The sequence below is a fragment of the Camelus bactrianus genome, chromosome 12 (assembly GCF_048773025.1).
Source record: "Camelus bactrianus isolate YW-2024 breed Bactrian camel chromosome 12, ASM4877302v1, whole genome shotgun sequence".
NCBI classification, from domain to species: Eukaryota; Metazoa; Chordata; class Mammalia; order Artiodactyla; family Camelidae; genus Camelus; species Camelus bactrianus.
In genome coordinates this window covers 67,588,279-67,614,535 of record NC_133550.1, presented here as the reverse complement: position 1 = coordinate 67,614,535, position 26,257 = coordinate 67,588,279, and the positions used below count along the sequence as shown (strand labels likewise).

At 58.2% G+C, this 26,257-nt stretch overlaps 1 protein-coding gene across 2 annotated transcripts in view; it reads left to right on the top strand.

Moving 5' to 3' along the window:
• CELSR1 (cadherin EGF LAG seven-pass G-type receptor 1) overlaps window positions 1-26,257 on the top strand; it is a 134,547-nt gene that overhangs the window by 90,378 nt on the left and 17,912 nt on the right. For both annotated transcript variants that reach the window (XM_074375748.1, XM_074375747.1), the window contains 14 exons: window positions 1,450-1,616; window positions 6,700-6,885; window positions 7,889-8,002; window positions 8,877-9,051; window positions 9,625-9,766; window positions 11,882-12,002; window positions 13,612-13,795; window positions 14,176-14,277; window positions 14,937-15,031; window positions 15,499-15,708; window positions 16,374-16,557; window positions 18,251-18,394; window positions 23,864-24,068; window positions 24,883-25,050. In XM_074375748.1, coding sequence (XP_074231849.1) covers window positions 1,450-1,616; window positions 6,700-6,885; window positions 7,889-8,002; window positions 8,877-9,051; window positions 9,625-9,766; window positions 11,882-12,002; window positions 13,612-13,795; window positions 14,176-14,277; window positions 14,937-15,031; window positions 15,499-15,708; window positions 16,374-16,557; window positions 18,251-18,394; window positions 23,864-24,068; window positions 24,883-25,050 — 2,197 coding nt within the window. The remainder of the gene's footprint in view (window positions 1-1,449; window positions 1,617-6,699; window positions 6,886-7,888; window positions 8,003-8,876; window positions 9,052-9,624; window positions 9,767-11,881; window positions 12,003-13,611; window positions 13,796-14,175; window positions 14,278-14,936; window positions 15,032-15,498; window positions 15,709-16,373; window positions 16,558-18,250; window positions 18,395-23,863; window positions 24,069-24,882; window positions 25,051-26,257) is intronic.

Sequence of the window (26,257 nt, the reverse complement as noted above, 5' to 3'; positions counted from 1 at the left end):
ACAATTCTCAAAGGAGTCGATGAAGCAGAAATAGGTGGGAACCGGGACAGAATGTTCTGGAGGAGAGCAGCGTTGGGTCGGTGCAGGGGGAAGGGGTGGAGCCAGCAGGCGGGGCTTACCTGCGCCAGGTCCACCCTGCCCAGGGCTGTTACTGCTGGGGCCGAGGCACGTGACGTGGAATTGTGTTACAGCCACAATCCTTGTCAGGGTGGACTTACCGGGCAGGGCCTGATTATTTGTGTACAAAGCACCGTGCACTTTCAAGGCCTGAAGATCTGTTTTCCGGGCAGCAGGTGGGCGGGCTCGTCCGGGCCCTGTGGACTGGTCAGGCCCAGTCCCGGCTGACCACCATGTGCAGGAAGCTCGGGTCACAGGGAGGGGCGGCATGCCTGGGTGGACACAGTGCCAGCGGGGCTGCCCATGCCCCCGGGTTCCTGTTATGGAGGCCCCAAGTCCGGCTTCGACAGTGCCAGGAAAAACAGGTCTGGGTTCCTAAGAGCAGGAAACAGATGCCTGGTGCTCATGAGGCTGTCGCCTCCGAAGGCGGCCCCACCTGGCGTGCCCTGTGTTGCTGGTCTGGCCTTTCACACCTCGTCTTGATGACCGTGCAGTCCCACCTGGAGCGATTAGGGTGAGGTCCTGGGGTGGCCCACTGCCTGCTATGCGCAGGCGTCTGGAGGCAAAATGAGGAAGCTGGTTTGACTCGGCGTCAGGCCTGCCTACGGGTCTGTCTGGCACCCGGACCTTTTCCAAGTGTGACAGACTGGCTGAAGCTGCAGATCCCCCCATTGCCACTTCCCTGGTTCCCCCAAACCATCTGGGAGCCTCCAGCAGCCTTCCCATCTCTGTGCCATCACCAGGAGCAGAGAAACAGTGGCCCATGAGCCTGGGGGTTGCAAATTCACCCCAGATAGCAGCTGAGGTCGGTCAGGCTGCAGGGTTGAGGTGCGTGTGCAGAAAACCCCGTGTGCAGGGTGCACTGCCACCTCACCCTGTCCCACTGGGGGATGGCACTCAGAACAGCCCCTGCCAGGCCCCAGGGCCCTCAACCCGGCAGGTGTGGGCTGTGACAGATAGGCTTGGCTCACAGGGCCCCCCAGCACCCCAGTCTCCTGAGCTGTCCCACTCTGCCTGCCACCCAGCCTAAGAGCTCCTGACCGTACACTGGCTGTGGTTGAGACCCCCTAGGCCTCAGCCTCACTCCCCAGGAGGGTGGCCAGTGTCCTGGGGAATGTGGGCTTCTGCAGAGCTGTGGCTCCTGGATTCAGAAAGCTAGTGCCCACCAGCCTGAGACCCACCTTTGCATTCAGATGAAAAAGGCCCGGGGTTCCTTCCGTCCCCTTCCCGGGAGCCTGTCCCCATCCCCGGGAGCCTACCCCCATCCCCTGCAGCGGAGGAGGACTCTCAGGGGCCTGTGTGACTCAGCAGCCTCGGCGTCTGTGCCCACAGTCATGCCCCACCCCCAGCGCTTCAGCGGGGAGAGCGTCGTGTCCTGGAGTGACCTGGACGTCACCGTCTCCGTGCCCTGGTACCTGGGGCTCATGTTCCGGACCAGGAAGGAGGATGGCGTGCTGCTGGAGGCCACAGCGGGCGTGTCCTCCAGGCTCCATCTCCAGGTGAGCGAGATCCACATCCCACCCTGGGCACCTGCGCGGCAGGCGTGCACCTGAGTGAAGCAAGCAGAGTGCCACACGGGAGCCTGGCCCCCCCGAGCCTCTCACTTCTCTCTCCTTTACGCCCGGAGATGGAGTAAGTTCGGGGCTGGGCGGGCTGGGGGCCCCGCTCCTCCGCAGCGAACCTCAGCCCTGCTGTGCTGCTGGGCGGCAGCCCCGGCCTCCGGGCGGTGGGGTGGTGAGCACCTCCAGGTGGGAACAGCAGGCCTCGCCGACCGGTGGAGATTCCTGCTCCTGTGCCCGTATTGCCCAGCGGTCATGCTCAGCCACAAGTTTCCTAAAAATCTTCCTAAAATCGCATCACCGTGCATGTGTTCTCGTCTCTGGTCTCTGCGGTTCCGTGTGTTGAAGACGCTGCATGGGAGCGGAGTTCCTGCGGGTTGCACAGGCTTATTCTGATGCTCTCTGTCTGGGTTTCTCTTCCGTCCCAGCCGGTCCCCCCTTGCCCGTTCCCAGCTTGCAGGCATTTCATTTGAGGAAGTAAGTGTGCTACTTTGATTTGTGACCCACGCCAGGTCCTCCATTGGGCTGCCCCCCGCCTCCCGCTGTCCTCGCTGGAGGCGGATGGAGGAATTCCTGCCCTCGCTGTCAGCCTGGGGTCCTGAGATGCTGGAGGGTCCAGGAGGTGCGGTTTCACAAACACAGGCGGGGAACTCCCAGGCGTGGGTGCAGGCTTGCCCGGCCAGGCCCTGGGCCGAGAGCTGGTCCTCTGTCCTCACGTCTCCAGGCAGTGACCACAGACGGGACGTTCCTGTGTGACGCTGCCCACTCTGATCCGGGAAGCCACACTAGAGGGTTCTCCCTCCTGGGAAGTCCACTGATGACTCTTCTCAAACGGGCTTGTCCCCCAACCCGCCCCTGGACACAGCAGTGGCCTGTGGGAGTCGTGCCCAAGCAGGACGCCATCTTGGTTTGCAGGATTCCATCCCCGGGCTGTTTTTCCTATCTTTCCTTCAGGCTTTCCTGCAAGTGTGTGTGTGTGTGTGTGTGTGTGTGTGTACACATCTCCATGAGCGTGTGGACTCGGCGGACCTGTGCGCACACCGTCTCGGGGAGCAGGGCAGGCTTCCTTCACAGGCCGTTTGTCGTCTTCAGCCAGCGCGGCCCCTGGCCCCTCCCTGCACCCTTCACCCCCGGGACGTTCTGCCCCTCTGCCCGCCTCCTCTTTTGCCTCCGGGCCAGGCTGCACTGGAACCTGCTGCTGTCATCCCAGGACCACCTGCTTCAGGTGGACGGGCTCCCACCATCGGGAAGTTCCTCCCAGAGCTAGCTCTGGTCCCCTCTGCTGTAGCCCTGTGTCCGCACCGAGCTGTGTGCCATCTCTTCTCTCCCCGGGGCCCTGGGACTGACCTGGTGCTCTGGCCAGTGCGGAGTGGACTGCATTCCCAGACAGGGAGGCTGCACTGGGCCAGACGGTCGGGGGTGCGATCCCTTGTGAAGCCAGAAACTCCGAGCTCCAGGTCCCCGGCTCATTGTCGCCCAGGTCCTGCCGTGTCCACAGGACCCTCTCCCGTCGTCCCTGTGGGCTGTGCATCTGGAAGTGCTTCCATGTGACAGGACCAGACAGGGAGGGGACAGAACACTGCCCACGCCCCTGTGAGCGCACTGTCGGGGGTCAGCGGGGCAGGACTCCGAGGGCTCCCGGCAAGCAGGTTGGGAGGCTGCAGACTCACAGATCAAGACAGGACCCCAGAGAGGCCTGACTGACTCTGCTCCGGCAGGGACTGGGGGCTCAGAGCCTGGGGGTGTCTCCTTCTCTGCGCCCACCTGTCCCCCACCTCCCATCCGTCTCCCCACCTCCCACCCGTCCCCCCACCTCGCTCCTGTCCCCCCACCTCCCATCCATCTCCCCACCTCCCACCCGTCCCCCCACCTCGCTCCTGTCCCCCCATCTCCCACGTGTCCCTCACCTCCACCTGTCCCCTCCCCCGAGTCACCGTTGAGGATTGTTTCCAGCACAGGCTCGCTCAGGTCGCACTGAAGGCGGTTTGTGCGTCCGGGATAATTACAGCTGTCATTGTCTTTCCCTTATTAACCAGCAATTTTACGAGTTTACCAGGCGGCCCTGGAGCCGGCTCTGGCCGGCGCTTGGCAAGCGCAGCTCTGCCCGGGGTGGTGTTTTCCTCTGTGGTGTTTCACCATTGGGGCAAATTAAATTGGCTGATTGAGGTGATGAATTGGAATGTGGCAGTTGTCATTTGGCAGTGGGGTCTCTGTAGGAAAAAGTACGCTGTCTGCAGGAACAGCCCCGAAAGCCACAAACTCCCGTATTGTTTGAGTAATTGCGTTATGGGTAGCTAAGCCAAAAATGAAGGTTTTTTGCCAGGGACTGTGGCCAGCCCCTCCCTGTGGAAGGCTGGGTGGCAGGAGTGGTGACCTTGGGAGGATCCTCCAGACCTCAGTGGCCACCCAGAAGGCCGCCCCAGGGCAGTTCCCACAGGCTGGCCAGCCAGGGTTACAGGAGTGTTCCGGGTTATTCCCACACGACGCGTGTGGAATGCAGGCCTCCCACGGGCCCGCGAGCTCTGGGGCAGCAGTTGAGGTGTTCCTGGCCTCCACGCCAGGCCAGACAAGCCACAGGCTCATCCTCCAGCCCAAGCAATTTGGGTAATTGCTCTCAGGCGCCCTAAGTCCACCTGCATTGTCAAGTGGGATAAGCTGGCTGCTGTTAAATCCGGTGACAGATCGCAGGTGGCAGGTACTGCTACCGTCCTGGGATCGTTCCGCAGGCACTGCTTTTGTTTGGAGACATCCGTCACTTCATTGTTGATCTGCTGGCTGTGGGGTTTTGTTAGCAAGGACAGTGAAAGAGAATGGAACGGCGAGGAAAGGTAATGAGTTGACTTAGACTTCTGGGGAACGAAAGGAAACAATGTAAAAAGGTGAAAAATTACCTTCTTCAACTATCAATTCAGACTGAAAATCAAAGTACATTATTAGTTGCATTATCTGTATAATCAGTTAATTATATTTTCTGTTTTCCATCATGATTTCTTCTTCGACCCATCAGGTATTTATAAGTATATTTTTCAACTAGCAAACAGGTGGCATTTTCTGGTAAATCATTTTGTTATTGTTTCTAGCATAATTGTAGGTCAGAGAACGGTACCCTGTATGATTTCAGACCTGTGAGATATGTTGAGACTTGCTTTACAGCCCAGCATTTAGTCTTATGTGAATGTCCCACCTGTACTTGGAAAGAATGTGTGCCCTGCAGTTGTGTCCTTTGGTGTTCTATATATGTCAAGTAGGTGATGTTTGTTTGTGTGGCATTCAAATCTTCTGGATCATTGATCTTTTTTTTTTTTTGTCTGTTTGCTCAGTTACTGAGAGAAGTGAGTTAAAAATCTCCAGTCTTGATTGTAGCTTTATCTCTTCCTTTACATCTGTCAATTTTTGCTTTGTAGATTTTGAGGCTATGTTATTAGGCGCATACAAATTTAAAGTTGTTTTATCTTTCTGGAATATTGACTCTCTTATCATGACAAAAACCCTCTTTATCTTTAGTACTTATTTTTGCCTCAAAGTCTAGTTTGTCTCATATTAATATAGCTACACTAGCTTTTTGTTGGTGTTTATCTTTTTCTATCTTTTTTCTTTCAATATTTCTGTTTTGTTATATTTCAGGTGCCTCTCTTTTAAGCAGTACACTAATAGTTTTTTTTAAATCTGCTCTGTCTTTTCATTGAAATTATCTTTTTTCTTCTTTAAACATTTTTAAAATTTTTATTTTTTTATTTATTTAGTGAGGGAAGGTAATCAGGTTGATTGATTGATTTTAAATGGCAGTACTGGGAATTGAACCCTGGACCTCGTGCATGCTAGGCACACACTCTACCACTGAGCTATACCCTCCCCCCTGAAGTTATCTATTAACATGAGTATCTTAGGTTAGTTACAATGCTGTTTTTTCATATTTCTCACATGTATTTAAACATGGTAGCTTGAATCTTACCTCATGAAATGGAACATTTACATCTAGAAATACTGGTCACCCGAATCAGTTTCCTTGAAAGGTCTATGGTTCCCATGATTATTTTCAGGTCTGTGTCTGATGATTCTATGGTCTGGATTCCCATGGGTCTGTTTCAAGTATGTTTTCTTGTCTCCTCAGATACTTGGTTATTTTTGATTGAGTGCTGGACATCATGTAGAAAAACTGGAGAGAATTTGAAACTAGGATGATGGTGTCATTATCCCTCATGTCTGCTTCTGGTTGGCAGCTCCCACCCTGGGCAGGCTCTGAATTCCAGTTTCTATCCTCCCAGCTCCATGAGCCAAGAAGGCTTTGCTCATCTTTCAACCTCAGCTGTGCCTTCCAGAACCAGCTGACAATCGTATGGCAAAGCCCTAAGCACCTTTCTGCAGATTTCCATTTTCTAACTTGCAGTGACTTGAGTCACTCTGATGCCTTAGACAAGTGGGCTGCAACATTTTGTCTCATTTTTCTAAGTGTTCTCAGGAGGAGGGTTGGTCCAAACTACTCTGTCCTTCACTGGGGAAAGGGAGACGTGATCTCAGCATTGCCCTGGTTTCATTTTCTTAAAGCAAGAACATCTTAGGCCAGTTACTGTGCTGACTTTTGTTTTTTTCATACATATATTTGAACATGGTGGCCTGAATCTTGTCTCATAAAGTGTAACATTTATACCCCAAAATAAGAGCTTAATATAGTAACCTGAATCTGTGGCTGTTCCACATACTCAAGTCTAATGGGCTTTATCTGACTTGAACTCTGTCACCGTTTGACACTTCTTACGATAGAAAAAGACATGTAATTTTTTTTAATGGAGATACTGGGGACTGAACCCAGGACCTCGTACATGCTAAGCATTTGCTGTACCACTGAGCTATTACCCTCCCCCCACAGGCATGTAATTCTGAGGAGTGTTACAGTCAGCAGCCACAAATCAAACTTTGCCTAATTTTTAGGTCCGTTTTGATCCAGTGCGTCTGTTTGCATGGCTTTGTTATTTTATTTGTTGTCATCACCTCAGTCACCAGTGTAGCCCCCACTGTCCTACAGATCCTGAACAACTATGTCCAGTTTGAGGTGTCCCACGGCCCCTCCGATGTGGTGTCCATGCGACTGTCCAGGTCACGTGTGACTGACGGGGCGTGGCACCACCTGTTGGTAGAACTGAAGAGCGCCAAGGAGGGCAAAGACATCAAGTACCTGGCAGTCATGACCTTGGACTATGGCATGGACCAGGTGAGCTGGCGCCTGTACCCTCTTCAGAACAGCCCCCTCCACTGGGCCTGTGGGAGAACGGAGGGGCCCCTCCGTGTGCCAGGACCTGCCAGGCCCGTGTGGATTTGGGGAAGCGCTTCCTGGGCCCCCCTGAACCTTGGGCCTCCTGTTCCTCCTTATGCTGAGGTCACCAGAGTCCGCACCTCACCCCCTTTCTGGATGTCAGCTCCCGGAGCCAGGAACTGGTCTTGGTCCATCTGTGTGTCCCACCGTCACAGTTTCTTTTAGCAAAGCTGTCTTGAGCCACAGTTGTACACTCAGGGCTCTGGGGTACAGAGGAGGATATGGGTGGGCGAGCAGTAGCACTCAGGCCCCAGAGGGGGCTGTGGGACACCGCGAGGTGCAGCCACCCCAGATGGGCAGGTGGCGCTCCGGCAGGGCGCACTCAGTGCTTGCTGAGCCATGCCGGGTTTCCCGGGTTCACCGCCAGGTAACACCAGGCGTGCTTACGGGACACCCACACGCTTGAGGGGCCACTTGTGATTCTTAAGTGCTTCTGGAGTCCAGGCTCATCTAACGTCTGGTTCTGGGAATAAGCAGCTGTCGTGTTCCACGTGCACGTCTTCCTGAGCCTGAGGATCCGGCTGAGACCCTCCCAGAGTCCTGCCACCGTGGACACGTTCTCCACTCGCTGTCACCTTTCTAGCTTCCCAAGCTTTCGCAAACAGTGGCCTGTTAGTGGCGCCCATCGCAGAGATGGGAGGGTTGCCTGCGGCACCCCCAGCTGCCCATCTGGGCTGGGCCAGGGTGCAGACATGTGTCCCCTGGCCTGGCTCCTGCACCCCGCCCGTCCCACACAGACAGCTGTGTTCTCCATAAGCAGGCTGAGCCGGGTCCTGTCTGGAGGCACAGATGTCCCCGGGCTGTGGGGAGTCTGCCTGCCAGACTGTATGTCAGCCTTTGAGCACGTTCCTCCCAGCCAGAAGTTTCCGGATGGTGGAAGTCTCCCCCTTTTCTCATGCAGGAGACGGTGCAGATAGGAAACCAGCTTCCCGGGCTGAGAATGAGGAGCATCATCGTGGGTGGCGTGTCTGAAGACAAGGTCTCCGTGCACCGTGGTTTCCGGGGCTGCATGAAGGTGCGAGTGCCTGTCGCCGCCACCCTCCCCGCCACCCCGGCCCCCAGGGCCGACCCGGGGATGGCCAGCACTGCAGTGGGTGTCATTGGGTGTCCTCTAGTTTTCAGTAAATGAATAGTTGTCTATTGCCAACCCAACTCTGACACACCCTGTTTCCACTTAGAGCCCTCCTCCCTCCCCAGGCTCCCCGTTCCCCTCCCGCACCCTCCCCGCATCACACCACGGTCGTCCACCCGCAGCTCTGCCTTCGAGTCCTGTCCGGAGTCCGTCCCTCGCCGCCTGCACCCCCCAGGCTCACGAACGGGTCCCCGGCTCGTCCCTAAGACCCGTCATTCTAGCAGCAGCCGGAGGAGCTGTTTGTAAAGTCACAGTCACGTCTTCCTGCTCCCCTCGCCCCCGGCCCCCCACTGCAGGAAATAACTCCTTAGTTCCTTTGCCTGCGCCGCCGCACTCCGGTGAGCTGGCCCCGCGTGCCTCACATGGTCGCCCCCACCCCGGGACGCCCCCCCTGCACATCCGCCCCTCCCACCTTCATCAGCCACCATGCCCTCCCACCATCCACGTCATCCTTCCTTTGTGACTCTCACCATGGACTTAGCAGAACAAGGACTCATTCCGTCTCCATTCCAGGTGGCCTGTCCCCTGCCTGGGACCCAGAGCCGATGGATGGAGAAGTGCCCTTATTCCTGCCCTCACCCCGACACCCTCTGCTCCCCTCCCCCGACAAGTCTCAGCACTTCATAAATGAGGCATCATCGCTTTTGAAATGGGAGACCCCAGAGAATTTGAGGTTCCCTTAACCCCTGGTTACCTTTTGGGGTTCCTCCAGCCCCAGGGCCCTGGGACTGACCCTGGTTGCCCTTTTCTGATGCAGGGAGTGAGGATGGGGGAGACGGCCACCAACATCGCCACGCTGAACATGAATGACGCCCTGAAGGTCAGGGTGCAGGACGGCTGTGACGTGGAGGACCCGTGCTCCTCCAGCCCCTGCCCGCAGCACAGCCGCTGCCACAACACCTGGGACGGCTACTCCTGCGTCTGCGACAGAGGTGGGCGCCCACGGCCCGTTCCCTGATGCCGCTCAGTGGAGGGCGACGGCTCTGGCGGTGGAAGCTGAGTCTCCGCACTGGCTTCCCCATCCCCGCCCTGTGGGTCCCTGGCGCCCTGAGCTTTGTTTTGCAACTGGGAGTGGCCCTCTCTTCCTGCCTCTTCACTGGGGGCACAGGGGACACTCCCGGCTGCACCTCCTGGCACACACGACGTTGGGGAGACTAAGTGAAAAGCACACGCTGAAAAATAACACTTTGCAACCGCCCCTGCACTCAGGGGATGCAGTCGTGCTCATGCTCGGCTGGGGCCTGCTCCCCGTGTGCCCCTCCCTCCTGGGCGGGGGCGGCCTCGGAGGCTCTCAACGCCGCGTCTCAGGTCTGACCCACCCGCTGGGTGTCTGTGTTTCCTGGGACTCCAAGGGACGTGGCTGCTTTCCTTTGTGGAGCGGCTTGGGGAGCCGAGTCTCGGGGAGACTGCTGGAGGATCCTAACATAGGGGGTCTCGGTCCGGGAGGCGGGCTTGCAACGCCAGAGGCGGGGTCTGGGTGGGGTAACGCTGGCCTGTCCCTGCAGGGTACTTCGGGAGGAAGTGCGTGGATGCGTGTCACGTGAACCCCTGCAAGCACGTCGCGGCCTGCGTGCACAGCCCGGAGTCCCCGCGGGGCTACGTGTGCGAGTGCGGGTCCGGCCACTACGGGCAGTACTGCGAGAACAAGTGAGCGGACGCCCCCCACTCCAGGGTCCCCGCGGCTGCTTCCCCTGACCTGGTCTGTTGTTTAAACCCCAAATACACATGAATCTGGATCACAGGGACATGTTTTTTTCAATTTGGTGTGATGTAAGTGAGAATCCAATTGGGCGTCTCACACTAACCCAGTTTGAGCACATTTCCACCCCAGAAACGTACAACGTGACTCGTTTATCTAGCGCCCTGCTGCGCACAGAGCAGGCAGGCGCTGAGATGCAGGAAGATGTATGTAGTCACAGGACACATTGATCTTTCGAGTCGCGGGGTTGCAATCACCTGACTGCACGTGGTCCTGGTGCAGCTCATCGGGGAGCCTCGTGCTCTCCAGGCCCCAGGAGCCCAGGTGTGTAGTCATCACAGGTGGATCACGTTCTGGCAGGTGGGGCCGCTAGAGTCTTCACACATCAAGACTCCAGCCCCTTGGGTGGTGATGCAGTCATGGCTGGCGGTCCTCGGCCAGTGCCATCCTTCCTGGAGCAGGAGCCGTGTCGGTGCAGTGGGGACGAGTGTGCCGTAACCCCACCTGTGAGCGGGAGGCAGCCAGTGCCCTTGGTACCGCACAGCCCGCTGGGTGATGGCGGGATGGGAGTCAGGGAGGCTGCAGGGAGAGGGCGTTCCTGGGGAACCAATGGGGCTTAGCTGGAGAGCAGTGATGGGATGAGGCTGGTCTGATGAGCGAGCAGGCAGAGTCCCCGGGCAGAGCTGGCGTGTGCTGTCCCAGGCATGTTCTGCACTGGGGAGACACAGGCCTGGGCGGGGGCCTGCCTGCAACCCAGGAACAGAGCTTAGCTTTTGAGGGGCCGTGGGGGCCCAGCAGAAAAGTGGCGTATCAGGTCTTGGTGTCAAAGCACCCTTGGCTCACGCGTGGGGTGTGGTTTAAGCAGACGGAAGGCAGAGGCAAGGGGCGCAGCCAGGAAGCTGTGACGTCCCTGAGGCTGGTGTGGCCCGCAGTGCAGGGCTGAGGAGGCAGTGAGGAGGGGTATGATCCCGAGGGTCTGCGCTCCCTACGTGATAAATGTGGGTCAGTAAATGCCAGACTGGAGCCCCAACCCTGTCCGGGTCATTTTTATGTCCCTAGTGTATACAAGGTCAGGACTTCATAACTGCTGGTTGTAGGGGGTGGGTACAGCTCAGCAGTAGAGCGCGTGCTTAGCATGCGCGAGGTCCTGGGCTCAATCCCCAGTCCCTCTGCTAAAAAAGAAAATTGCTGGTTAGATGAATGAGTGGGTATGGGGGTGGGCGGAGGGAACATTGTTAGCCAGGATTCTAAACACAGGGTAGCACTCATTTTGAGGAGCCTGAAGGACACGTGGGGGGAAGGGGACTTCCTACAGGCAGGCAGGTCAGCAGGTGACCCTCAGGTGAGCGGTCCAGCTGGGAGCCAGGCTGGGGTGATGGCCGCAGGCAGCAGCCAGCGCGTCGGAGGGGCCTGGCACTGTCACCGGGGACGCTGCCCATCTCAGGGTCTGCTGGGCTTTCTCGAGGGCAGGACTGGGCCGGAGTGCGGTTCTGAGCCCACTGGGTCCACCTGGGGGTGCACGGAGCTGCTCTGCCTCCCTGGAAAGGCTGCTCTGAGCATCCGTGGGGATGTGGTCAGCATCTGCCCCGGGGATCTGGGGACCACTGATGCTGCAAATCCCACTGGGTGTCTTGTGCTGGCGGATGCCTGGGTCCTGGAAGGAGGTTGTCAGGGCAGCTGGGTTCATTCTGCTCTGGGAGAGCTGGATTATGAAGAGCCAGCCTAGGGGCTGGCTAGCTGTCACTGAGCGCCCCACTCCCTGTGAGCTGGGCATTTTGGAAGCTGAGTTGGGGGTACTCACCTCTGTCTTCCAGGTAAAAGAAAAAATACGAAAAGACAAACTATTTTAAGGAACAGTATCCTTAAACTTAGGAACAGGAATGGTAGAACATTCCAGAAGGGCGGCCCGAAAGTCTGGGCATACAATGCGAAACTCTAAGTCCTGTAGGGGGGGGGCCACCGAGGGGGAAACAGATCACTCAAGAGGGAGGAAGGTGCCCAGAAGTAGACCAGCCAAGGCCCAGGCCTCCAGGGTTCCTCTCCTTCCCAAATTTTCCCAACAGGATCGACCTTCCATGCCCCAAAGGCTGGTGGGGGAACCCCGTGTGTGGACCCTGCCACTGTGCGGTCAACAAAGGCTTCGACCCCGACTGCAACAAGACCAGCGGACAGTGTCAGTGCAAGGTGAGGCCAGGCTGCAGGTGGGCGCACACGCACCTGCACACACGTCTCCCTGGACACCTGCACACACACACTCATCTGCTAACAGGGCCCAGTGTCTTCACTGCCCCCCGCGCAGTGTGCGTGCCCCAGGCCCGGTTTTCACCTGTGCGCTGGCTCCAACCGTGGGAACTCAAGTCCCCAGCCCCACACATGGTCCCCAGAAAGCAAGCAGTTTCTGTGAGTCTGGCATCATCTCTGTCAGCCGTGGTTCTGCCGGTGGGCCGTTTTCTCTCATCAGACCAGCACTCAGCGAGGACCAGAATGCAAAGTATGAGGAGCTCAGCCCACACCCCCACCTCAGGTGCCTGACACTCCCGGGTGGGCTGGGGGCCACCTCCTCGTGGTCTTGGAACGAGCTGCAGTGTTCTCAGTCCAGATCACACGGAACCCCGGCCCCCTCGGCCTCCCGGGAAACACCCCATGCCTTCAGGATGTGTCGCACGTGAGCTGTGGGCAACTTGAAGCCCAGAGGGAAGTTCTGTCTGTAACCACTCAGAGGGACACACTGTCATGTGGCCGGGTGTGCTGACCCAGGAAGGGCAGCTCTGACGCCCCCAGCACTCTAACGTCTGTCATGTCCCACGTGTGCCTCTGTGTGTGGCTTTTCTCCTGAAAAATCACAAGGGCCCTTGTGGACCCCACAAGCCACGTGGCCCAAGGCGGTGGCCGTGGCATACGTGGGCAGGAGGAAAGTGGGGAGGGCGCTAGGGGAAACACGCTTAGAGTTTTTTTCCATAAAAAATTACAGAAAATAGCCCAGGGAACTACACTCAATGGCTTGTAGTGGCCTGTTATGAAAAAGAATACGTATATATACGTGTAACTGAACCATGAGGCTGTACACCAGAAGCTAATACAAGTGTAAATCAAAAAATAAAAATTAAACTTTTTTTAAAGAAAAAATACATAGAAAATGCAGAAAAGGCAGTAAACATGACCCCTGTGACCCCTCCCAGAGTGACCGTACATATTTAGTGGCTCCTCCAGGCACTGAAAGACACACAATTGGACCTCCTGTGGGATTGTCCCATGTCTCTGCTGGACACAGAAGCCCGTGTCACTGCGTCACTGGCCACGAGTCTGCCGAAGTCACAGCCTGCCCCCGCTTTCGGGAGGAGACCCTTGGACCTCGGGAGGCCAAGTGACCTGGCAAGGGCAATGTGGCCAGTGAACAGCCAAACTGGGACTAAATCCATGACTTTGCAAAACTGAAGCCCATGCCCTTGACCTCGCCCTGACCTGCCCAGTGACCACCTGCAGGCGGCTTCTGATTTCTCACAATTAAAAAAGGAAAAAAAAAAATCCATCAGCCCTGCCGGCACCCTTTTGCGTAGGTGTCCATTTGAATCTCTGGTCCTTTTTAGGACAGAGGGGCCCACAGTGAGCGTCTGCTGGGACATGAGAGAGGGAGAGTCTCCCTGAGGACACAGCTGTCCGTCCGGAGCCTCCGGCCGGAGACCTTGGGTGGAGGGCAGCACTGATCCCGGGCAGCCGGGCTGGGCCCTCTGGTCCCCCAGAGGCAGGGCCTCTGCCCGCGTCTGAGGTCCCGGGCCGCTTCTGGCCTTTGCAGGAGAACTACTACCGGCCCCCGGAGCAGGATGCCTGCCTGCCGTGCGACTGCTTCCCGCACGGCTCCCACAGCCGCGCCTGCGACATGGACTCTGGCCAGTGCACCTGCAAGCCCGGCGTCGTCGGCCGCCAGTGCAACCGCTGCGACAACCCTTTTGCCGAGGTCACGGTCCTTGGCTGTGAAGGTCAGCAATGCCCTGGACGCCCTGAGGCGGCAGGGCAGGGATGGGCCACTGTGTGTCTGTGTGTGTCTGTGTGTGTGTGTGTGTGTGAGTGTGTGTGTGTGTGTGAGTGTGTGTACCACATACCCCTGGGGTATGGAGGATCCTTGCGGCCTCATGGTCCAACAGGGTCTGCTTGACCTTCTATTACCTGGCCCTCCAGGATGCGTGGTCGGAGCCTGGGTCACCACCTCCCCGGTTTTGACACTAATGGGGGAGATGCGAGGGGTCCCGTTCTTGGTGGGGGCAGGGCCCCCTCCCAGGAGGGGTTTGTAGAGGGCTGTGGGAGGCGTTTGTGGGCACGGCCGTGCTGGGCTGAGGGCCTTCCTTCTTCTGTGCCCTAGTGATCTACAACGGATGTCCCAGGGCATTTGAGGCTGGCATTTGGTGGCCACAGACCAAGTTCGGGCAGCCAGCTGCAGTGCCGTGCCCCAAAGGGTCAGTGGGTAAGTACCACGGTGTGTGGCTGTGGGTCCATTCCAGGCAGGACGTCAGATGGAGGCGTGTGGCGTGCGGGAGAGCTGGCCGAGGCATCGCAGTCACGGGTTGTTCCGTGTTTGAAGCTGTTTCTTTAGCCAGCTGAGGGGAGTAAGAACTTTTTCCTCAGTCGTAAATGACAAAACCTGGAAAGAGCATGATGAAAACATGGAGAGCGTAGTGGCCGGGGGACCCAGGGAAGCTGCTCACCATTCACAGAGTTGGGATCTCTTTGTAAAAGGGGGACAGGAGCTGTGCCTGTGCCTCAAAGGGGCATGGGGAGGTCCTGGAGATGGTGCAAGGGATGCACGCACCCCTCCCTCGGACCCCGGCAGGTGGGCAGTGCGTGCAGACGTGGTGGGTCCTCCGCCAGCCACTCAGTGATCTCTGCTTTCTTGGATTTGCTCAGATGTGCACTCCTAGTTGCTGGGCAGCTCAGGCCAACTGTAAGGCCTGTTGTGAACGTCAGGCAGCTGTAGACGTGGCCCCAGGCTTGAGAAAAGAGAGCTGTGTTGGCTTCGTGGCTGTGGCACCTGCTGGTCCTGGGCCAGCCGAGGGGTGAATTAACAATTCAGATTTCAGGATTTGTGTGTGTCTCTGTGTGTCTGTGTGTGTCTCTGCTCGCTAGGAAACGCGGTCCGGCACTGCAGCGGGGAGAAGGGCTGGCTGCCCCCGGAGCTCTTTAACTGCACTACCGCCTCCTTTGTGGACCTCAAAGCCCTGGTAGGCTGCACCCGTGGGACGTGTGTGTGTATGCGGTTCCAGGAAGGGGTGGGCGACCAGGCAGCCAGCATCGTGCTGGTCCCAGCCCAGCATGGCCCCAGAAAATCACATCTGTTCAGGGCACCTGTGGCAGCCATCTCCTCTTTCCTTTTCAGAACCTGCTCTGCGTCTGAGCCTGTGAATGCAGGGTCCCCGTGTCCCAGCCACCTCCCTGCCCTCCGCTCTTGGCTCACTGCGTCATCCTCTCTCCCTTCTTCCACTTGGTGTCTTTTTCCAAGCACTTTTTGGCCTGACAAATGCTCCTGTCTCGTGCCACTGTCATCGGCCTGAGTTCACCTTGGGGGTTTGGGATTCTTAAATTCTCTTCTGACGAGGACATTTCCCCTGGAGAGTAGCGGGTTCTGAGTGACAAGAGGGGCCCAGGACAGCTGTGGGTTTGCAGACACCGTGCTCGCTCCCTGTTCCAGAACGAGAAGCTGAGCCGGAATGAGACGCGGATGGACAGCGACCGGTCCCTGCGGCTGGCCCAGGCGCTGCGCAACGCCACGCAGCAGCCAGACACACTCTTCGGCAGCGACGTGCGGACGGCCTACCAGCTGCTGGCCCACGTCCTGCTGCACGAGAGCGGCCAGCAGGGCTTCGAGCTGGCGGCCACGCGGGATGCCACCTTCCACGAGGTAGGAGGGAGACGGGCAGACAGGAAGCGCCACGTGTCCCGGATGAGCTGCAAGCTCGGGTGTCCAGCTGAGGCTGGAGGACAGCCGGGAGCCCTCACTCGACTGTGAATCATGGTCATGTCCAGTGTCCTCAAGAAATGACTGCCCTTTTCAAATGTGTGCCCAGACCAGTGCAGGGACCAGCAAAACTGATTACGGGCATTAGGAGTGTTTTGGGGAAGGAACGGAACGTGCAGTTCACAGACTTGATGATGCTGGCAGTGATGGCCGCCGTCAGCTGACCGCTTCGTAGGCGCCAGTGTTCTCGGTGGTTTACGTGAATTAGTCCACTGTTCCCTGCATCCTGTGATGTAGCTCAGCTCTCGCCCCATTTTACAGTTAAGGAAACTGAGGCACAGGGAGCCAAGGGCACGCAGCTACTAAGAGGTGCCTTCTCCCCTTTGTGTCTCGGGATGCACATGGCGAGACCCCCAGAAAGCTTTCCCCGCTGACACCCATCTCCCGCCTTTGAGATGAAACCACCCCCAGTCTCTGCCCATCTCTGTCCTGGCCCCGCCTGGTCCTGAGAGCAGAATGCCTTCTAGAGCCTGTGCCCCAGTGAGTGAGCCAGGCCTCCACGGGCTGGCCGCATGTGTGACGTGAGTGCCATCTGTCTGTCTGACCAGGACGTCATCCGCGCGGGCAGTGCGCTCCTGGCCCCAAGCACCAGGGCCGCGTGGGAGCAGATCCAGCGGAGTGAGGGGGGCACCGCGCGCCTGCTGAGGCGCTTCGAGGCCTATCTCAGCAACGTGGCCCGCAACCTGCGGAAGACCTACCTGAGGCCTTTTGTCATTGTCACCTCCAACATGAGTAAGGCTGCGGGCCAGCACGCGGGCGGTGGGGGCACTGCGCTGGCGGAACCCTGGCGCTCAGCCATCTCTTGGGAAAGGGTCAGCACTCTGGCAAGATCTTGGTGGTCCGCGGTCTTTCAGAGCTGGGTGTAGGGCTGTCCAGGGAAGTGGCTGGGGAGGGTCTGGCCGCAGGACCAGCCTGCAGGCTCACTCAGATGCACAGGCCCAGGGAGGGACAGGGACAGGCAGCTGACACCTGGGCGGAGGAGGAATGCATCTCTCCCTGGCTGGGAGCTGAGCTATTAGCAAAGCAAACACCTGTGGACCAAGTCACCCCGAGGGCCTAGGATGTGCTGCTCCAGGGGTCAGGGCTAAGCAGTTGGCTTCTTTCCTGGGGAGGAAGCCCCGAGGCTAGAACCAGCCCCACCTGCAAGGACAGAGCAGCGAAGTCCCTGGAGGGCCCTCCTACCATCGGGGCAGCTGGTTTCCTCCCGCAATTGCTTATTAAGCCCGCACATCGGGGACTCAGGCAGGACCAAAGGACTGCCTTTTCTTGGGGCGTCGCCTCTTGATTTACCCAATTGTCTATCACCGGAAGAGCCTGAGCCTTTAACCCAGAGATGTTCAGGCAGGTCTGCACCTCTCAGGCCCACCTGAGCCCAGGATCCCACCTGCCCTGCACTGGGGTGAAGGTGGGTTCGGGACCCTGTCTTTACTAGGGCAGGACAGCAGGGTGAGCGCCACGGCATTCCTGCTTCTGTCCCTGGAGAGAGCCTTGCAGAGCTGGACAAGGGTTGGACGGGACATGGGCACCTGGTGCAGCCTGCCTCCCAGCCCCTTCCAGAGCCCTCAGGCAGGTCTGGGCCAAGTCTGCCGCCCACCTCTGCCCGCACCCCCTCCAGCGTCCATCCCTGATCCTCTGGGGTTGGGACCATCCCCCTGTGCTGGGCCAAGACCTTTCTCCTTAGATCTCCCTGTGCTTAGGCTGCTGGTCATCCCTGTCCATCCTCCCGTTTCCACGGGGCCGTTGGCTCCTGCCTATGCCCTGCCTCCCACATTCCAAGGCTCCCACCAACGCTGGCCACTCAGAGTCTCAGGTGGGAGCACAGCCCGTCTCATGCAGTAACTCGAGGGCACCCTTGCCGTTGGCAGAGTTGAATTGGACAGCTCAGCGGATGACTTAGGGGTCACCCTGGACCCGCGGGGATGACAGTCAGCCTTTTCGTCATCAGGCCCTCAGAGCAGTGGCCGTCAGCACTGACGGAAAGGCACAGCCTCAGACTTGGCCTGTCGGCAAACACATACAAATGCTGAGCCCCTTCTGATGTCTTAGCGCCTGCCCAGTTGTCCCCTCCAGATGGAGGCAGAGAGAATTAGGGTTTCTAAGATCTGTTGATTCTGTAACAGTCCATCTCTACAACCTGGCAGGGACACAGGAGCAGGGAGGTGACATGCCCTTGCGGTGGGGGCCGGGGGCGCCCTGCTCTCTGTCCCGCCCCCCGAGCTCCAAGGCACGTGGCCCGTGTTTCTCCAAGGCTAGGCACCCCACCTGGGGCCCAGCAGGTTTAGAGAACGCAAGAAGGTGGACGGAGGCTCCGTGTCAGAGATGATCGGGGACCGCCGTTCCCGTCGGGCGGGACGGCAAGGGTCCGGGCGGGCTCCGCGCGGGAAGGCCCGGGAGCCGCGCGTGATGGATGCACCTGTCCGCGCAGTTCTCGCTGTCGACGTCTTCAACAAGTTCATCTTCACCGGAGCCAGGGTGCCGCGGTTCGAGGACCTTTGGGGCAAGTTCCCGAAAGACCTGGAGTCCTCGGTCTTCTTCTCGCCGGACTTCTTCAAACCACCCGAGAGAAAAGGTAAAGCCGCTGAGAGGGGCGGGCGCCGGGCGGCGGAGGGCGGCGCCCGCGGGCGCGGCGGGGAGGCCGGGCCGCTCCCGGCGCGAGCCGGCCGCGCATGCGCACACCTGCCCTGCTCCCGCGCCGGCCCCGCTGGCGGCAGACCCAAAGGCGATGGGGTTCCTTACAAACACTTGGCCAGTTCGTAACGTGATGAACGAGGGAACATCTAAACCGTGTGTGAGCTAGTCTTCCCTCTGCAGTGAACACTTGCCTCTCCACGAAGGTGAAATTTTAGACTTCCCCCTGACCCCTCAGAAAACCCAAACCAGAAGCCGTCCGTGGGCAAGTCTCCAGTCCTGGGTTAAGCCTGTAACACCAAACGGCTTAAACGTTCTGAATTTTCTTAAAGTAGTTTTCACAGATACACTCCAGCTACTGGAAATGTCTCCCCCCAAACAGGGGCTTGAAGACATCAAGTTCTGTAATGGACAGTTTAAAATTTGAAATGTTTTTGGTAAATTTGTTTTTGTCAGTCATATGAGTATGAATTCAGGCGTCCTAAAAACTTGTAAAGGGGGTTTTACAACTGATGTAGGCTCAAGCTTGACCCCTGACCCAGTCTTACAAATTGAGTTCACTTGGGGTGGATTTGGGTTTTCCCCGTTCAGCAGTGTGTTTGGTTCACAGCCGTCCTCAGAAGTGAGGTACAGTCTTCCCCCCTTTAGCTGTGGCTTCTGAGGTTTCAGTGACCCAAGGTCAACCGTGGTCTAGAAAGTTCCAGAAGTAAACAACTCATGCTTTAAATTGCACGCCGTTCTGAGTGGGGTGATGAGAACTCAGGCCAGCCGGCCCCAGCCCACCCAGGAGGTGAATCATCCATTTGTCCAGCACACCCCCTGCCCGCTGGTCATTTAGTAGCCATTGTGGTGATCAGGTCCGCTGTGAAAGTATCACAGTGCTTGTGTTCAGGTGACCCTGTCTACTCAGTAATAGCCCCAGGGAGCAGGGGTTGTGATGCTGGCAAGTCAGATATACCAAAGGGAAGCCAGGAAGCCCTCCCTTTAAGGGAGAGGGCGAAAACTCTCCACTAAATAAGGAAAGAAAAAAAATTGGATGCTGAGTTTGTTAAGATCTGCGGTAAGAACAAACCTTCTATCTGTGGAATAGTGAGGAAGGAGAAAGAAATTCTTACTAGTTTTGCTGTCACACCTAAAACTGCAAAAGTTACAGCTGCGGTGCGATGAGTCCTTGGCTAAGGTGGAAAAGCATTAAATGGGTACAATAAGATATTCTGAGAGAGGAAGAAAGAGACCCCATTCACATGACTTCTGTGACAGGATATTTTTATAATTGTTCCATTTTATTATTTGTTATTGTTATTAACTTCTCCACATGTCAAATGTACAAATTAAACTTTGCCATGGCTATGTATGTACAGAAAAAAATGCACCATATATCGGGTTTGGTTCTACCTGTGGTCTCAGGCATCCACTGGGGTCTTAGAAGGCATCCTCTGCAGTGAGGAAGGCAGCTGTGAATGTATATAAGCTCAGATTGTTTAGTGTCTTGACCTAAAACTGGGCCTTTTCTCTGCGACAGCGTCAGTGTTTCTGCTTCTGAACTGACCACCGAGTCCCCCTCTCCTGGGAGCCTAGTTTGCTCCCCGAAAGCCCTGTTTCTGTGCTGTCCCCGGGAAGCCGCCTGCTGAGGCCCAGCCGGGACTCGGCATTTTATTCGGTGTGGTACTTACGTAACCCACCAGTCACTGCATAGCATACCTGCTGGTTCTTTTGCTGATGAGAAGATGTGGCCCTGGGGCTTCTGTGACCTTTCGCCTCTAACCTCCCAAACACCTGACTCGCCATGTGGCAGAGACGCAGAGGGCAAGCACTCAGAGGCCCTTAGCCACATATGTGGGTGAGCTTCCCAGGGGTGTGGGGGGTGCAGCCCAGCCCCCAGGCCCCTCAGTGGCCCACCAGTGGCTTAGGTGTCCCACCCAGGTGACCCCTTTCTCCCCCCGCCACCTACAGGGTGACCACATCAGCCCCAGGGCTTGGCTCCGAGCCTCTGCCCACCTCTCACCTGCCCCTTCGGGCTGCACTGAGCCAGCATCCTCCTTCCTCAGACACTGAGCTTCCCCCTTGGCCCAGACCCCTTCTTGGCCCTGACTTCGTCCCAGGCAGGGTCTCATCCCACCCTTGACCCAGACAGCGTGGGAGTGTTGCCTTTTCCGCTAGGGCGAGGTACCCTGGATGCTTTGCCCAAGAGGGACCTCGGTACCCACTTGCTAGCTGACCGGTTAGTTGGAGACACAGTGGGCCAAATCAGTCATGGAAGAAACTGGGGCTTTAGACCAGCGATGCGCGTGGGGCCAGGAGACACGGGGAAGGGGCGGGCCTGTCCCCACTTGTGCGTGCCCTCGGGCTGTGACACGCTCCGGGGAGGACACTGTGACCAGGAGCGCTGTCTGGTGCATCTTCGGCTGCAGCTTCTCATGCGGTGCTCCTGGGAGGTGGCAGCCCTGCTGGAGGGGGCCTGGAGGCCTGGAGCTGCTGCGGGCTGCCTGGGAGCCCGTCCCGTCTCCTGCTTCAGAGAAGCAGCTGAGCGAGAGGCAGCAGGGGCAGTGGGGACGCCGAGGCAGAACTTACGGAGTTGGTTCCACTTTGTGGGAGCCGCAGATGCACTTGACTTGACTGGGTGGCGTCTGGCCCAAGTTGGGGTAGGGGGACCTGGGAGTACCACCCAATCTGGGGAGCATCGGGCCCTCCACTGCAGAATCCCGCAGCCTGCGCTGCCTTCCCCCAGAGGAAGAGCTGGGGTGGCCCAGTCGGGTGACCGGCCTGCCAAGGCAGGAGAGCGGGTGGGGATGCCGGACCGGCGAGGGCACCAGCTGTGGCTCCTAAACGCACCTTCCCAGAAGCCGCTCAGCCAGGCCCTGGGAAACAGTGAAAGCCACCTCCCCGCTGACCCCGAAGCCAGAGCTGCCGACCGGCCCGAGTGTCAGTGACCCCCTGAATGTCACTAACCAGTGTTGTCAACCAGTCTGAGAGTAGTTGACCAGTGTTGCTAACCAGCCTGAGTGTGGCTAACCAGTTCTGTTAACCAGCCTGGGTGTGGCTAACCAGTTCTGTTAACCACCTGAGTGTGGCTAACCAGTGTTGCTGACCAGCCTGAGTGTGGCCAACCAGTGTTGCTGACCAGCCTGAGTGTGGCTAACCAGTTCTGTTAACCAGCCTGAGTGTGGCTAACCAGTGTTGCTGACCAGCCTGAGTGTGGCCAACCAGTTCTGTTAACCAGCCTGAGTGTGGCTAACCAGTGTTGCTGACCAGCCTGAGTGTGGCCAACCAGTTCTGTTAACCAGCCTGAGTGTGGCTAACCAGTTCTGTTAACCAGCCTGAGTGTGGCTAACCAGTGTTGCTGACCAGCCTGAGTGTGGCTAACCAGTGTTGCTGACCAGCCTGAGTGTGGTTAACCAGTTCTGTTAACCAGCCTGGGTGTGGCTAACCAGTTCTGTTAACCACCTGAGTGTGGCTAACCAGTGTTGCTGACCAGCCTGAGTGTGGCCAACCAGTGTTGCTGACCAGCCTGAGTGTGGCTAACCAGTTCTGTTAACCAGCCTGAGTGTGGCTAACCAGTGTTGCTGACCAGCCTGAGTGTGGCCAACCAGTTCTGTTAACCAGCCTGAGTGTGGCTAACCAGTGTTGCTGACCAGCCTGAGTGTGGCCAACCAGTTCTGTTAACCAGCCTGAGTGTGGCTAACCAGTGTTGCTGACCAGCCTGGGTGTGGCTAACCAGTTCTGTTAACCAGCCTGAGTGTGGCTAACCAGTGTTGCTGACCAGCCTGAGTGTGGCCAACCAGTTCTGTTAACCAGCCTGAGTGTGGCTAACCAGTGTTGCTGACCAGCCTGGGTGTGGCTAACCAGTTCTGTTAACCAGCCTCAGTATGGCCAACCAGTGTTGCTGACCAGCCTGGATGTGGCTAACCGGTGCTTTTAACCAGGCTGAGTGTGGCTAACCAGTGATTTTAACCAGCTGCTGACCAGCGCGGCCCTGAGCAGGGGTGGGGGATATGAGAAGTGTGGGTGGCTGCCTCGGGGCGGACCCTGGCTGGTAGAGGGTGTTGGCTGGGATCCATCAGCTGCTCTGAGCTTCGCCTTTTGCCTGCATTGTCCCCATCACAGGCGCAGAGGGGAGACCCTCCCCCACTGCACCCTCCAGCCCCCCACAGGCTCCCCTCCTGGCCCCCCCAGCCCCCCAGCCTTGTCGCCCCTCCCAGAAGCCACCTTCAGGGAGCAGCCGCCTGCCCCCCTGGGCCCGTGCTCTGGGCATGTGTGCTGGGTGGTGGGGGGTCTGGATGTTTGCAGAGATGACTCCTGGTCAAGGCACGGCCAGGGGCACTTTGTGGGTTGTTGAAAATGTGGGTGAGTGTGGCTGTGAACCTCCTGCAAGGGTAGCTGAGAGCGGAGGGAAGTGGTCCTCTGCTGGTGGGGCAGGGCTGAGGGCCAAACCCTGAGGGGCACACAGACTGGGACATTCGGGTTTAAACCAGGGCCTCCAGCATCCATGGTGCACGCTCCAATCAGTGGCAAGAAATTTTAAGTGTGTACACCCCAAAATACGTACATTTATTTATTTATGAGGTCCTCACATGGCCTCTCGTATCTCTCGAGCACGCACAGTTTAAAACACACCCACGTGGTACCCGAAAGAAAAGTGAGGGACACGAACCCGCATGAACTCTAGTAGTCCCTCCTCTGTAGCCCCCGCGCCGCCCTGGGTGGAGACCCTGCACTGGGTCACGGACGTCAGGCAGTCGTCACGTGCCACCTGCTGCTGTTTAAAGACTGGTGGAAGACATCCAGCATGCAGCGTGCCCGCCTCGCCGCTGGGGCACGCGGCTCAGCAGCATTAAGGACACTCGCGTTCTTGGGCAACCGTCACCACCGTCCACCGCCAGGACTTTCTCACCTTGCAAACCTGAAACGCTGCGCCGATTAAGTACCCACGCCCCACAGTTCCCCTCCAGCCTCCGGTACCGCCGTTCTCCTTTCCATGAGTTCCGTTCCAGGCCCCTCCTGTAGGTGGAAGCGCACGGTATTTGACGGGCTTCTTCACTGAGCATGACGCCCTCCGGTTCATCCGCGGTGCAGCCTGTGTCGGCGCTCCTGTCCTTTCTAAAGCTGAATGCTAGTCCCTTGCGTGGACGGACCACATTTTGCTGGTCCATCATCTGTTGATGGGCACCTGGGCTGCTTGCACCTGTCGGCTGCTGTGGACGTGGGTGTGCAAGTGTCTGTCATTCCCTGTTTTCAGTTCTCGGGGCACTCACCCAGAAGTGGGGTCGCGGGGGCAGGCCGTGGCTCCGCGTTTGACCTTTTGAGGAACCGCCTCCTGTTTTCCACGGAGCATCTGTTGATTTCAGGAGGCACTGGCTCAGGTAGAAAGCAGGTGTCCGGCCCCCATCCTCACTCTATGCTCACCTTGCAGAGGGCCCCACGGTGAGACCAGCCGGTCGCAAGGCCACCCCACAGACGACACGCCCGCGGCCCAGCGCCCAGACTGAGGCCCCTTTCAGGAGGCGGAAGAGGCACCCGGACGAGCCTGGCCAGTTCGCTGTCGCCCTGGTCATCGTCTACCGGACCCTGGGGCAGCTCCTGCCGGAGCACTATGACCCCGACCGCCGCAGCCTCAGGTAAGGCTGGTTCCAGGAGCACAGGGGTGGGGGAGTAGGGGATTTCCAGAGGGTTCTGAGCTTCCATGAGTCAAAATCTCCACCACTGGAACATCTGGATAAGGACACTAGATGGTGACCCTGGCCCAAGGCCAGGGATCTCTGCCGTGTGATGTCCCTCGGACAGAGGTTCTGGGTCTGCCAGACAGGCGCTGTTCCTGGTGTTTCTGCCAGGAACGCCCCTCCCCAGCACAGGCCCCGGGCTCAGCAGTGTAACTCCTGCTGGGAGGGCCGTCCTCGCACACCCGGCTGCCTCCAGCCCCTGTGGGCCCAGCCCTGAGGGCAGCACAGTAAGTACCAGCTGGAGAAGCAAAAGCCGCCCAAGGGCCTCAGGGCCTGGTCAGCGGCGGGCACCCTGGAGGCCTCACTTTTTCAACCTTAATATCACCTTCCAGATACTGCCCTGGCCTGAGGTCTTCATCCATCCTCCCTGGTGACTGGATAAATTGTCTCTGAGCCGTAATCCTTCCACCCATTTCCTTTTATCAGAAGTCTCCGACATTCCCAGTGTTTTGCTGTTGCTAATATGTCAGGGGCCCCAACATCCTTTCTTCATTTCTAAATTTCCCAAGTCCACCTTTGTCCCTGTGCTCGCCCGTCAGTGACAGAACCTTCACCAAGCTCGCCGCCGCCCCAGCCGCACCTTCTCCAGAGGCCGCCGCTCTGAGCTGGTGTCCTTCATTCGGTCCCCCCACCCCCCCGGAAAGACCCCTGTCCCATGTCCTCGCCAGGTTTGCACCCGGGGCTGCCCTGTGCTCTGGCTTCTCGCCCGCAGACTGCCTAACCGGCCCGTCATTAACACGCCGGTGGTGAGCACGGTGGTGTACAGCGAGGGGGCCCCGCCGCCCAGCCCCCTGCAGCGGCCCGTCCTGGTGGAGCACACCCTCCTGGAGACCGAGGAGCGCACCAAGCCCGTCTGTGTGTTCTGGAACCACTCCATCACGTAAGGGTGACGCTGGGAGCCGGGGCTCCACCTCCGGCCCCATAGTTCTGTGTTTCTGGGGGGGGGCCAGGGCTTTGCTGAGGCCAGGTGTGCCCGCCCACAGGTCCCCAGTGCTGCACTGGCAGAGTGTCCTGTGGGGTGTTCTGTGGTCTGTTTCTCCCCTTCCAGCCTCTCCTGGGGTGTCAGAGCCCTTGATAAGCACACAGTTACGCACACACACGCACCTGCACGCACACCTGGAAACACAGACGTGCACGTTTGCGCCTGCGCCCAGTTATGAACATGCCCGTGTGTACACAAATGCACACGGACACACACCTAGAAACACATGCACAGGCACACACAGAGATCCCAGCACGGACTCCCGGGACGCAGCCGCACACAAGCGCCCAGTCCATCAGCAAACGCGGCAGGGGCTAGTTCTGGACACATGTGGGAGGCAGGACTCGGAGACTGGGCCCAGGGGTCCTTCCGCTGATGGAGGGCAATCCCAGCTTGGCGTGGGTGGTCCTGTCCCTGACCTCAGCCATCCCGCCCCGGAGACCAGCACGGCAGCTGCTGGCTCATTTTACCCTGCGAGGCCTTGCCCGCCTCCCCAGCACCCATCTCCCCCCACTCCCCAACCCCCGCGTGAACTGAGGCAGAGTTTCGTGCGTTTGGGAGTTCACTCCCGAGCAGCACAAAGATTCCCCCAAGTTGTGTTGCCACCCGACTGAGCGGGCGCTGCCACGGGGGCCATCCTGGGCGCTCACGCTGGGAAGCAGGTTTGGCTCGGCAGACACCACGCATCACTCTCCCTCCTTCTGTATTTTCTGAATTCGAATTAATGAGCAACCAGCATCATGCCTGGAGCATAATAGATGCTTGGCTTACAAAAGAGAGAACGAGGGGCCCCCTTTCACGACCAGGGAAGTGTTGAGTCTGTCTGGCTTGCGTCGGGCTCGGCTGTCTCTCGTGCTCGCCGGATTGAATCCTGGCAATTAGCCCATGCTCTAATTAACCCTCTCTGCTTTGTGCGGCACCTGCCACCCAGGTCTGCAGGTTCTTGGCCGTCACGTGTGAGCCCTCACATCCCATTTCACAGATGAGTCAACTAAGGATCAGGGAAGTTCCTTGCCTTTCCCAGCGTCAGGGAGGGCAGGGCCCTGTCTGAGGCCGACACACACCTGTAGCAGCCTGTCATTTGGGGCTTCCCATCAGGAAAGCG